The sequence below is a fragment of the Nannobrachium achirus genome, assembly GCF_963921795.1.
Source record: "Nannobrachium achirus genome assembly, chromosome: 1".
Classification (NCBI taxonomy): domain Eukaryota; kingdom Metazoa; phylum Chordata; class Actinopteri; order Myctophiformes; family Myctophidae; genus Nannobrachium; species Nannobrachium achirus.
This window is the reverse complement of record NC_137810.1, coordinates 61,959,209-61,973,336: the sequence shown is the minus strand read 5'-3', so window position 1 is coordinate 61,973,336 and position 14,128 is coordinate 61,959,209. Positions and strand designations below refer to the sequence as shown.

The 14,128-nt window shown below is 43.4% G+C and overlaps 1 protein-coding gene across 1 annotated transcript; it reads left to right on the top strand.

The window, feature by feature from the left end:
• Window positions 1-963: 963 nt before the first annotated feature.
• LOC308289235 (sec1 family domain-containing protein 2-like) lies at window positions 964-11,448 on the top strand (the record flags this gene model as incomplete). The annotated part of the gene is made up of 6 exons (XM_080730861.1): window positions 964-1,157; window positions 3,366-3,539; window positions 5,395-5,971; window positions 8,740-8,908; window positions 10,755-10,915; window positions 11,384-11,448. The coding sequence occupies exons 1-6, from the start codon at window positions 1,086-1,088 to the stop codon at window positions 11,446-11,448; spliced, it is 1,218 nt and encodes a 405-aa protein (XP_080586987.1). The 5' UTR covers window positions 964-1,085.
• Between the last annotated feature and the right edge of the window lie 2,680 nt (window positions 11,449-14,128).

Below are 14,128 nucleotides of genomic sequence, written 5' to 3'. Positions count from 1 at the left end.
ATAGATCAAAACGTGTTGCAGACTCCAATATATTCTATTATATTAGCGAAAACCTAATAGAGGTTGTAAACTTTAAATCATAAGCGACAAAGTAGCGACACCACATGACAGTCGATCATCAACACGTTGTTTCTATGGGGACACTTTTCTATGAGCAGGTGGCAGTCTGCATGAAGCGCATCAGCGCCTGTTTTACACCGAGCTTGGTGTCCTACCGAATCCTGTCTCTCTATAGCTGTTTTACATTAATCACATTCTATGTGGTCCATATACGAAGCCTGGTCTGGAAGCATGCCGTGTTAAATAACATCGCAAATTAAGTATGTCATCAAGAATAGGATACTGTATGTTGATTATGGTCATTGGCAAACCTGGCATGCAAAATGAAGATTATAATGCCGTGGAAAGGCAGAAAAGTAGGCTACACAATATTGTGGGGTAGCCTACCCAAGCTGTCACCATTTCCCACACGAATGTGCCTAAATTGCAATAAATAGTAAATTACAAACATGCAATATCTGGAGCCACAGCCTTTGATAGGTCACTAATCGTTGTGCAACAACATGATAAAGCAGCCGGCTGAAATCAACGTTGAACTTGAACCACCAGAGATAATTATGTCTTCGACGGCTCAAACAAACCGTTTGAACATTTTACAGAACATCTTAATTTTAATTTCAATAAAAAGCACCATACCATTACGTATTCTATTTATCTTTTATTTTTTATTTTTTTATTGACAAAATATTACAATACATAGCCTACAAATAGAACAGGACAAAAAGTAGTCAACATTACAATAAAATTAAGGAATACAAAGAAAAATAAAATAAATAAACTCGAGGTTACTTAGGTAATATTCATCACATATTCTTCTGGTTTTTAGAATTGTATGATCAGATCTGAGTGAAATATCACGATGACGCGTATCTACAGCGACGAGAGCAGCTGCAACGTCACCATTGCGGGACTCACATGGTGTTTGTTGTTGTTTTGGTGAATGCTACCATCTGTGTGTGACTGATTTTAGCGTGGTTTCAATTCATTAAAAAGAACACCTGATCCGACAACAATAAAGCGACACGATGTTGGCGAGCGATCAGCACTTCTTCGTGCAAAGCTTCCCGGCGCAGACGTGGGACAGGGTGCTGTCCAAGGTAAACTCAAATCCTGGGCAAATTCTACAAGGATTCACTCACATTTTTGTGCTTTAACTATTGCAAAATAGCAGTGTGCTATTTTTGAAAAATCGTGAACATTTGTGCTAGTCTTTGAATATTTCAAATGCTTCTAAGGTTTTTTGAAAAACCTATGTTTCTATGTCAGTGGTGCTCAAACCTTTTCATGGGAAGGACCTCCAAAATGATATGTATTTGGCCACGGACCCCCATCTCAAAATGTTTAGTTCCAGGGACCCCCCCAGAAGCAAAATTTGAATTACCCTAAGGACTACAAACCATGGATTGACATCTAGCCCTGAATACATGACTCTCATGTATATGAGAGTCATGTATTCAGGGCTAGATTGACATCTAGACCTACTGCACAGTATGAAACAGAGCTGCTACCTTTAAATGCATTTTGAGAAAAAAAAATAATGCTGCTATTTGTTCCAAAAGCTTTATAGCCTATATAAAATGTCACAATGCGACATAGCTCTGTTTATATAATGTTCCCCATTTTCAACTGTTTTTATTTTACTTGTGACACTTGCTTTGGCAATGTAAACTTATTTTTTCTCATGCCAATAAAGCTCCTTTGAATTGAATTACAAATGAATCACTTGAAAAGTACATAATATTCAAAGATTTGCCCACATTTTCACGACTTTTAAAAAATAGCAGACCTACGAGCACGCAGCTGCGGCACTGGGTGCCGCGCTGTGAGCTTGTAGATCTGCTATTTTTTAGAGATGGACCGATTGCAAAATTCTTGGCCGATTCCGATTTCCGGTTTTATTAAATTCTGATCTGCCGATACCGATTTTTCCGATACCGATTTTCTATCTAAGAAAGAACAATAATTATACAATACACCATATATTTTTTGGCTTGAGTACCCTTTCCATGATTTTTTTATCCAAGTACTCCCTTTCCCAGACAACATTTTGCTTATATAACTGCAATTAAAACCACAACTATGGTAGGCTATATGCATAACACCCCTGTTATGCAACAATATAACATCACAAATAAGAAATGGAGTGAGTTTCAAACAGTGCATCCTGAGCAGATTTATTTTCAACACTGACAATAAGATTCAGTCAGTTTTAGTACCCCAGTTAAACACTGGAATACCGTATTAGCCCGAATATAGTACGACTCTGACTCTTTACATCATTTTTGGAAAAAAATATATAAATATTATATATTATATATTAGGTTATTGCCAGACCCATGAAATGGGTAGGCCTACATAAGCAAATGTCGGTCTGTCTGTCCGGGTTTTCTATATAAAGGGTATATATGATGATGACATGATGATGACATGCCTACAAAAGGCATGATGTCATAAATGATGATGACAGACAGGGGGTCTGGCACAACCAGGTTGACCTGGTCTAGTTTATAAAGAAAAACGTTTTTATTGGAAAATCATCATAGAAAGCTCATGCAGAGATAACATTCTGCTGTATTGTATTGCATTAACCAATTCATACTGAAAATCAGCTCCTCATAATGTGTATCAGAACAGTCCACACAGCATACTGCTGGGGAATAAAAAACACTACATTTCCCATCAAGCTCAGCGGCTCGTTTCGTCATTCAGATGCGACTCTTAACTGTAAACAGGAACCAAAGGCTACCAGGCAGCCACAATTAGCTTCATTGGGCTTCATTTACTGTTTGGATTAAACTTCCACGCTAAAGATCTCATGTGCGGCCGTCATCCACGCCGATGTTCGCGAGGACAACGCACACGCACGCGCCTCGGTAAGTTCAATGCCAAAAGTCATCCGACTTGCCAAACGGAACGTGAAATGAGCCGGGTCCAAATTTCGCTGCGCAGTTTGTAGACAGTGTACGGTAACCACCGTCACAGCGGCCCAAGCGAGCTGTTACGGTGGTTACCGTACACTGTCTACAAACTGCGCAGCGAAATTTGGACGAGGCATGGTCAGCGCGCGTTGAGCCACATGTTGCGTACTGTTTTTGATCGGCGGAAAACCGGAAATTACGTTAGGACCGGCCGGTCACCGATTGAGGCCGATTTTATACAATACCGGCCGATTTTCGATACCGGCCGATACCGATGTCCATCTCTACTATTTTTTCAATAGCTAAAGTATAACATAATGAAGGCCCCTCCACCTTGGGCCCTAGTAACCCAGTCCCACTTTTCCCCCCCTTGTGACACCCCTGCAGGTGAACAAGGCAGTGGTGTTCATGGACGAGCGCTGTGCAGAGAGCCTGCACTGGAGCGGCGGAGCCGCGGCTCTGCTGGAGGCGGGCGCCCGCAACCTTAAGCAGTTCTCCAGCTTCGAGGCCGGCGCGGAGAACGAGCCCAAAGCCGTGTTCGTGGTGAGCACGCTGCTCAAGGTATGGATGGGTCGAGTGCAAGCTTAACAGTTCTGCTGCCGTTGACGATCCTCACCGGCATTTAAAGGGTTAAAATCATGGTGCCGTTGACGGTGAGCACCGTCAATCTTACTGTATTTACGGTAAAAGTATTATTACTTACAGTACGTCGCTCCGGTCCCGCCCGCATCGGTAATGTCCGCGATTTGTTTACAACGCACGTTGGGCGTGCACGCGAAGTGAAGCTCCGCCATAGTAAATCCATTGAGAGGCCCATAAAGAGACTTAATTTACTCAAAAAGAGACATTTTGATCCAAAGGGTGGCCTGTTTAAACTGACACAAATGCACTCGGCTGGGCGCAGCCATGTTTCTTTTCTGGGCCCACACTGTCATGTGACAAGATGATGTAAACATTGACGTCAAGTGATAATCCATCTGCGCAAAAACAACCCCCGCCCGGCCCTTCAAAATAATAGCGGCGGCCTACGGAGGAAGCGGCACCAAGGCACCAAGCATCCCTTCAAATTAAAAGGCAGTAGTAGTGTTAAAAAGGGAGCCCAATTTGTGGTGTTTATCCTTTTAGTTCAGTGTTCCCCAAACCTTTACATTTCAAGGTCTCCTAACTCTGACTGCATACATATGGAACCGGGTCCATTTGGTTCCATATGTATGCTGTCAGAAGCCCCTTTTCAGCTACAGGGCCGAACCAGAACATCCCAGAACCAAGAACTTTCAAGAACCCAGTAGGGTTCCCAGTTTGAATCCAGGCTCCCCCAGAGTTAGTGTCGAAGAGTCCTTGAGCAAGACTCTGAAACCCTATTGGTGCCTTGCATGGTTTCCTCCGCCACCGGTGTATGAATGTGAATCTATGTAAAGCGCCTAGGATAAAGGCGCTATATAAATGCACCATTTACCATTTTACCATTTACCTGTGAAGTTCCGGGACCAAGTTCTGCTTACGTTTCCATATAACCAGACCTAACCGGGAGCAATAATGGAGTCCGTAGGATACGGGGGTGAATAAATTAGAATCCGCGGCTTGTTATTGGCTGGAGCGGAGGTCGGGAGCGCTCCGCTGTGTTCACTTGGACCGCTCGGTCGGGGGGGATGAAGATAACGGCGCGTAACTCGGTAACGGCGCTGAGTCAGCTCATGCGACCTGCAAGGCTCGACACGGCGACTCGCTCGCTCGCCGGTGTGTCACGTGGCTCAAGGTCGCCTGAGACGGTGCGCCTCCGTCGTCATCATAGAAAACAAGCGCTCCGTCCTGCAAGCGTCTCCTACGTATTCCAATATAGCTGACCGCGATGGTCCCAAAAAAGAGCAGCGGCGCTGCTGGTCCTGCCCATTAGGTTCCCAGAAGTCAAGTTTAGTACTACTTCAAGAGTAGGACCTAAGAAAAGTTCCCAGAACCTTTTCTTAAACCGGGTCGTCCACTATGGAAACAATAGGTTCTGGTTCTGGTTCTGGTTCTGCCTCATAGTTGAAAAGGGGCTCTTAAGAGTTACATACTTGTAAGGATCAATTTCGGCCCTCCTACTAGGAACCAGAAGGTCCCTGGAATCCACTTTGAGAACCACTGTTTTAGTCCTTAAATAATTCCTATTTCCTTCACTTGTTTCCTATTTCCTTGTATGTTAATCCCGCCCACTGGGAGTTGGCCTATCACCTGTGATGTTGTCATCAGAAATGGCCAATGGGACGTCTCCTCTTCTCTATTTCCTCAATGGGAGGGACTAGCATACAAGCAAGGAAATAGGAAATAGGATTGATTTAAGGACTTGAGACGCAGCTCTTGTATCAGTGAACTGTGCTGTCCTGTTACCTTTTTTCCCTATGCAAACTCCTAACAAAAGCATTCCATCCGTCAAAAGGGCCGAACGGTGGACGTCATCAGAGACATCGTATCCCTCAGCCACTTCCGCTACTGCGTGGTGGTCACCGCCATGGCCCACTCGGTGCACCTGCTCGCCAACCGCGCCGCCGCCGACATGGAGGGCAGCCCCGTGTTCGAGCAGTTCGAGGAGAAGCTGTGCGAGTGGATGGGCGACATGAACTACACGGCCGAGGTCATGCACGTGCCCGCCGTCTTCGCCCCCGTGTCCCAGCAGCTCCTCCTAGCGCCCGCCTTCGCCGACCTCTTCCCCTTGCTCCCGTCCGACCTGGAGGCCGTCAACGCCACGCGCCCCGAGAAGAAGAGGTTCGGCGGCCTGGCCGACGTGGACCTGAACTCCCTGCCCGCCGAGCTGCAGATACGGATCAAGTCACTGACGTCGGCGCTCAACGCCATGTTCGAGGCCGGCGCCACCTGGGCGGAGAGCTTCGCCGTGGGGCCGATGAGCCGCGTCATAGCGGGCGACCTGGCCAATCACCCTCTGGCCAAGCACCGCAGGAAGACGGCGCCCAACAAAGCGTCCATCATCTTTGTGGACAGAACGATGGATCTTACAGGTGAAGCCCAAGGAAATATATGTATAGTCTGGAGTAGGATTATGTCAACTAGATAAATGGTGCTACAATATGTGCTCCACCACCACTCTCTGTGTCCGCACAACACATGACTCCCCCTGTTCTATTTAAACTAGGGGTGTAACGATATAGTAACTGAATCGAAAAATCAATTTTAATGTGCAATGATCTACTATATCTTTTGCAAAAGCAAAACATCGTACCGTTTTGGCTTTGTATCGTATCGTATCGTTTTAAAATGCGGTAATCGGTATCCAATCGTTTTGCAATGCAAATAATTGATTGTATGGGAGTATTTGTGCCTTGTATTTGGCAATTTTAAGACGGAAAATGAAACAGAGGGGTCTAATTACTTTTCCATTCCATATAGCTACTCTTAGTCTATCGATAAATGTGTGTAATCTCTGTGTTCATGTCAAGGTGCGTGCTTATATGTGTTGAAATATAATGTCCATGTATTTGCTAGATAATCACAGTGTTTACTTATTTATATCCATAATAACAGAGTTGTCCCTTAAAAAACCTGCACTATTGACACGTTTCACACAGATTTAATGTCTTTGCTAAATAGTTACGATATCGATTTTAAATCATTGAATCAAATCGTATCGTATCGCCATGAATGAACCAATATCGTCCATGTATCGTATCGTCAAACATGTATCGTGATGCGTATCGTATCGTTGTGTATCGTATAATTTAAACCTATTAAAACCGGGGTCCGATTCTCCAAATGCCCTCTAAATCAGTAGTAGTAATCTCACACTTTAAAGATGTTTAAAATGTTTTCAAAAATAGCAGATGTCAAAGCTTGCAGCGTGACACGATGCGGCACGATGCTCTTCATGCAGCGTGGTTTGGGGCCAAACCACTGACAGACAGGTTAAGAGCATTGTAACAGTATGTTACAATGCTCTTAACCTGTGTGTCAAAGGTTTGGACCCAAACAAGGCCCCTAAAAGATGTTCTGTAAAGTGTCTTTAACAAACGAATAAGCCAAACAGAGGACTGCCGCGTGTGTGGCTTCTGTTACATAGTTCCCAGCTTAATGGCAAATGTAACATTTCTCAAAAACATCCCTTGCCTGCAGAAATCTGTGGTAGGCTACTGTTGGCTGTTGGGTCTCTATACTACGTTACAGTACATGGTAAATAATTTCACAATAACATGCACTGCAAAATGATGTACACCAAGTGAATGCAATCAACTTCCTTCTAGGAAATATAGTATATACAGTACAATAGGTAAAACCAGCAGTATAGCAGAGGGATTCCTTAGTGCTGGTAAGCACATGGCTGCCTAGAGTCAACCCAGTAAGACTGGGAACGGATATTTGATACGTTAGATTTTCACCACTTTAACCATTATTGTATGCTTAAACTATTACAAAATAGCAGATATACAAACTCACTGCGAGCTTGTAGATCTGCTATTTTTGAAAAATCTTGAACATTTGTGCAAATCTTTAAATAATATATCTATTTTTTTTGCTTTTGCTTCTGGGGGGGTCCCTGGAACAAAATATTTTGAGATGGGTGTCTGCGGTCAAACACAAATATTCTAGAGGTTCTGGACATTAACCCTCTAAGGCCCACGGTTGTAATATTACAACGTTTGTATTTTATCAAAAAAAAGGTTTAAATCATTTTATTTTAGCTCCCCCTACCACCTAAACACCACCATTGGATTCTATTGTTTAGTATTACAATGCCATTGGCCACAATATTTGCATATAAATACCCCCCACAGGGGCTGACATTCACACCCGCCACACCCGCTGAAATTCCAGAGTTTTGACGAACAACATCTCACTTTTTCATGGAAGCTATAGCTCACAAAAACATAAGTAAAATGCCTGTACTATTTTTTTTGGTGATCATTAGAATGTCTAGAACATGTACATATGTTATTATTGTGAAAAATATCCCCCATATGTAAATTAGAGCATGATTTATGATTTTTGATTTATGGCTATAAAATCTTACAAAAACATTTTTTTGAAAAAAACATTACATTTTCCTCTTAACACATGGGCGGCCAAGGTTTATAACATTTATAGCTGTTGCTGGTGCCACCATTGACTTACGTTATGTTTTGATGAGCCCCGCAAGCTTCGTGCGTGTGCACGTGCGTGTCCAGAGAAGATTGAGGAGGTACTCCATTTGTTTACAAACGCTCGCGAAACTCGCGGTAAAAAAATCGCGGTAAATTCGCGGTAAAGTGTCGCCGTGAAAACAATCAGCTCTCTGCCTCCATGGGGCTGTTTTTACCTCATTCTCAGATAAAGCCGTTCTTATGTTTCAAAGTAGAATCTAAAGCCATGTAAAATCCTTCCGTGTGGGGAGAGACAGGGGGCTTCCTGCTCTGGCTGGGTGACGTAATGGATTCAGGGCATGCAAAGGGAAGCTGCGGTCTCGAAAAGTTAACTATTTGTTGACTCGTCCCTCGACGATATAACTTCCTGTGGCAGGGTGACATCTAGTGGCCATAACTCGTCCCTGAACGCGTTTGGCTCCCCAAGTGTTAATAGGACTCCTACAACACCATCTGATTTTTTTCAATTTTTTATTTCAAGTATTTCTTAATGCGGGCCTTAGAGGGTTAAAAAGTTAGAGCACCACTGATCATAGAAACGTACGTTTTTTTTAACTTTTTTTTCCAGAAAACCGTTAGTAGTTAGAAGACATTTTAAGGTATTTCTCAGGCCTAAATGTGCTAACATTCCACTGTCATATGTGTGGGTACTACAGGGGCGGTGGGTCACCACGGGGACAACCTGGTGGAGAAGATCCTGACCGTGCTGCCGCTCTTGCCCGGCCACGTGACCGACGTCAAGGTGGACATGTTGGAGCTCACCAGGCTACGACCAACCCCAGACTCCCACACCGTACTGGCACCTGGATGCCTGGCGCCCACCCCGTGAGTACAATTCAATTCAATTCAAAGGGCTTTATTGGCATGAGATAACATACGTTCACATTGCCGAAGCAGAAATGTACACAATACAATATAATACAGTCGGAAGAAAATATTTACACGTGAAAAGAGTGTAATAGTTTTCATGCATCACGGTTACATGCAGGCAGAGCAGGGATATATACAATGGTTTTAAGTTGGTTGGGTTCCATTTGATATCCTTCTCCTATCACAGCAGCTCACGAATCTTGCTGCTGTGTTTGCACATTGTTTTACTTCACCAAGCAGGTATGGGAGTTTTTCCATCTTTGGTCATGTTTTCAAACTCTCCTTGGGTGGTTATGATCTGTGGGAAGTATGTGTCTCTGATGTCTTGGTACCAACCACTCCACAAAGTCACATCCGGCAGAGTCACTCGTTGGAACAGTGGTTCTCAACCTTTTCAGGCCGCGACCCTCAAAATAATCATATTTTAACTGGGGATCCCCCCTCCCACCCTGACGAGCAAGAGTTGAGGCATTACATTTTGTATAACATGGTTCTATTGTGAAAATAGCAGATCTACATGCTCACAACGCCTATTTGACAATTTGGAAAATGTTTAAGTTGTCATTTTAGAGGTATAAAAAGTCCTTAAATTGTCACTTTAGAAATGTGCAGATGCCCTCTATACACTTAAACTTTATGTTGGTTTGTTTACTGTTGAGTGAGAAAACAATTTTGCACATTATGTTGATCATCTGGGGACCCCCCAGGGGGTCCCGACCCACAGGTTGAGAACCAATGCATTAGAATACAAGCACGCTCGCCCCAAAACATGCTCGCTCCGGGTCAAATCCGCCGCTATTCCTAAACGTAGCGTAAGTAAAACTATGCCTAAACCTAACCTTACTGTATATCTAATCTTAGGAAGACTACAGTATGCCTAACCCTAACCTTATTCCTAACCGTAACCTCCGTAACACGAATACAAGAATACAAGAACCACCAGGGGAAAGCGGTCCGCGGAAAAATACGGGCGAGAGAGTTTTGGGGCGAGTATTCCGTTACATCACATTAACCATGGAATCCCTATCCTTTGGGCATGTCGTTGTAGGCCAAACATTTCGAAAGACTTTGAAAATAGCACCACGAAGCGCTGCGAGCTTTCAGATATACAATGAAGCATATAGGATAGGGCCTAATAGTGGTTAATCATTATATCACTCTGGTCCACAACGTTGGAAGGAGTAGCTAAAACCTCCGGTGAAATATTTCCTTTTCCAGCCAAAAAGTGTATTTTAGACGTGAGGTGTACAATACATGTTTTTTATTGCGACGGTCAGGTCGCAGTTACTATCAAAACCTCCACCGGCTGTCTGTCAGTCAGTCAGTCTGTCCGTCGCGTCACACTTTTCCCCTGCTCATATCTCCGCCAATGTTGCCCCGATCCATGCCAAACTTCACACACACACACTCCTTGGCTGCCAACCCACAATCCCTCATTTCTCACATGGCCCTCTTCTAGCGCCACCATGAGGACGATTCTTGCAAAACACATTTTTTGACACTGCTCCTACAGATTTTGCCCTAAAATCACGCAAAGCGGTACACAGTATCTCTAAAGTCATGTCATCAACATGGAACTGTCCCATTTCCCATATTCCCTCCTGATTGGCTACCATTGCCTTCTAAATTTTGTGTATGCGACCCAATTAGGGAGTCTTACTGGTTTAGACATTTCTGTTAGAGGATAAGCCCCTTGAAATGCATCGTCTCCTTTTCGAGGGGGGCCTCCTCTCCACGTCGGGGTAGTTGAAGTAGAACGCCACATCTGTGCGCTGCTGTTCCACAACCTTGCCCTGTATAGCCTGAACCCCAGCAGGCCCGAGTCGCAGAGCGTGGAACCACAGACCTCCTTCAGCACGTGGAAGCACTCTGTGGTCAGGGGCCGCTCGTTGGCCGAGCTGCGGGTCGCCGCGGCGATGAGGGCCCACCACCTTACGGTGTGTCTGGAAGTCACCCCCACTCGTAATCTCTCAACACAGACTCATCCGCAATAGGGATGGGACGATACAGGATATTATCGTTTATCGTGATAAAAAACACTCAGGATAATCGTATTGTGGAAATTTAATTTATCGTGATATCATCCTCCGTCATGCACTGGGATCAATTCACCTTATATTTGCTGAGCTGCATATCCGGTACCACTTAAACCCTCTATGATTGGTCTTTTTTTCACTGTCTATCATGTCTTTTCCAAAAAATAGCCGATCTACAAGCTCACAACGCGTCGCACTGCGACGCGTTGTGAGCTTGTAGATCGGCTATTTTTTGGCAACTGTTCCGCCCAGGATAGTGGATTTTTGATAATCACGATAATATCGCAAATTGCGATTTCTTTTGTCACAATAATCGTGATATGAAATGTTCATATCGTCCCATGCCTAAAGCTCACCCAAAGCTTTTTTTTCTCTTTTGCTGATGGGTTCCCAGATTGCCCCACTCAGCAGGTAGTGGAGGGGGTAACGGATGTGGAGGAACACGCTGGGGGTTCCTGACCCTGACCCGGCTCACGCTGGCAAATGCGCTGGTAGATCTTGAAGAATTTCTCCTCTGGCTGGCATAATGCCAGATCTCCACCATGACTGACTTTTGGCATACTGCACGGCATATTGTCCAGGGCACTCGTGTCCTCGTGTGAAGCACTAAGCTGTCATCATTCTCATTCAACTCTGAGGAAGGCCTATAGGGTGTGCCAAATGTAGTTCTAAGAGCGGCCATTTCTTGGGTAAACACAGCCTTACACAGGTGTTCTGATTTGAGTAAAGCATTAGTTCTATGCAATCAAACAATTGAAACACCTGTGTTTTGACCCAAGAAATGGCCGCTAAGGACTACAATGACGTAGCCGCTGGCACACACTATAGGCCGAAACGCGTCCGTTTCTCTAAATAGACTGCTGCTGCTGTGCCTATGAAATAAATAAATAATTTTTAAAGTCATTATTCAAGAGAGTGCGGATATCCCCTTCATTTTATCATTCTGGAGCTTCCTCCACGTCAGACATGTCAGTCATCTTATGATGTCAAACATCTTATGACTTGGATGTACATTATGACTGTCCAAGGTTTCAACCCGTTGAGAGCCTAACAACCAGGCACATGCACACAAATGGGGGCTTGAGCCTCTGCCCTTTTATCGGACTGTAAAAAGTGCCCTCTCCAGACCATGAATGCAGTTTTTTACTATGGTGAAAGACATGCAAATGCCCCTCTTTCCATTCCATAAATGAAGGCAGTATTCAAGAAAATTGCCTTGTCCAAACTCTCCTGAACTTGAATGCAGCATCTTATGTTGAAAGAATTGCCCTCTCTGTGTAGAAATCCATGCCGTTACGCCACGTCTCCAGTATTGACTTGATTATGCTTAGTTCAGTGTGGTATCAAGCACCGAAAATATCCGACCTCCAAGCTCACAACGCGTCGCAGCTTGGAGGTCTGCTGTTTTCGATATTTCCACCAAAAGGCTCTTTTAGACAGTGTTGTTTTTGATGTAAACTTTTTATTTAGTTTTAGTCATAGTCTTTTGAATAACATGTAATTTAGTTTTAGTCATTATTTAGTCACCTGAAAAGTTTTAGTTTTAGTCTAATTTTAGTCGACTAAATATAATATTTTAGGCGACTAAATCTACAGTTGATTTAGTCAACTGAAATGTATTTTGGCAGGCCTTGATGGCATCGTAATGACTGATTTTACACTTGGCTGCGTGCTGAAAATAGACGATCTACAAGCTCACAACTGAGCTTGTAGATCTGCTATTTTCAGCATGCAGCACCTGAGAGCAACAAAACATAAAATGACTATCTTCTCCACTAGTCCCTCCCTAACGTTTTAGTCTAGTTTTTATGTTGTTGATGAAATTGTCAATATATTTAGTCTTAGTTTTAGTCATCACAGCTTAGTTTTTATTTCGTTTTTATTTAGTTTTCGTCAGTGAAAAAAACGCAGTCGACAAACATTTTTAGCCATAGTTTTAGTCGATGAAATCAACACTGTTTAGACAGTGTAAACCTATATTTTATACGGTGATCTGGCAAGCTCTAATTCCTTTTACCAAGTTATAAAGTTGACCGCAGGTTCTACAGTATTCATGTACATATTTGAGGGCCTGTCTAAAGTGCAGGCGCAGCAGAGGAACTACACAGTCAAAACAATAAGCCATTGATTTGTACAGTGTAGTCTACAGAATCTGTACTCAATGTTAGTGCAGCTGTGTGTAGGGTGAATGTACTGCTTGTTTTATAGCTGGTGGTCTGGCAATGTCTTGTGGGGTGGAGGGCTTTAACCGATTTAGAACGGGTACACATTTTACGTATCATTTTTTTTTGCTTTTACTATAAGTGTCTTGTGATTCCGTCTAAGATTTTTTGGAAAAAAACTATGTTTTTATGTTAGCAATCTGGCTATAGACATTGTCAAAGAAAAGGTCCTTTTCACTTAACTGGAGCTCAGTTAGATCTGTTCTCGACAGACTACCATGTCAGTGGTTCTCAAACCTTTTCATGTCAAGGACCCCCAAAATGATATTTATTTGTCCACGGACGCCCATCTCAAAATATCTAGTTCCAGGGACCACCCAGAAGTAAAATTTGAGTTACAAACGTTCGCTTTGAAAATACATATATTCAAAGATTTGCACACATTTTCACGACTTTTTCCAAAAATAGCAGATCTACAAGCTCGCAGCGCGGCACTCGGTGCCGCGCTGTGAGCTTGTATATCTGCTATTTTTCAGTAGTTAAAGCATTCAATAATCCTAGGCCTACATGGGTTAAACATAAAGTTCTTATGCTGTCATATATAATAGGAATGGCTTGAATTAATCTTGGAAGATTCTTTACAAGGAGAGAGCTTGGTTGATTATCCCGAGTAAAAGTATTAGAATATTGTGCAGAACAGGTGCCGAACTCATATAATAAATAAGGTTTATAAGGTTTTGAATTGGCCCAAGGCACATGAATGTAAAACAATAAAACAGCATTGCGTGTTTAGTCACTAGTCACAAGTCCAACAACAGAAATGTGCGTTCAGACCAGAATTAGTTTTTTTGATCGAGCGGCACGATTACATACCAAAGTCAATGCAAAGCAACAGGACGCGATCGAGTGCGACACGAATGGGGCGTCACGTCGCCTTGGTATCTTGGCTTCGGATGGAGAAAATCAGCTGAAGCGAC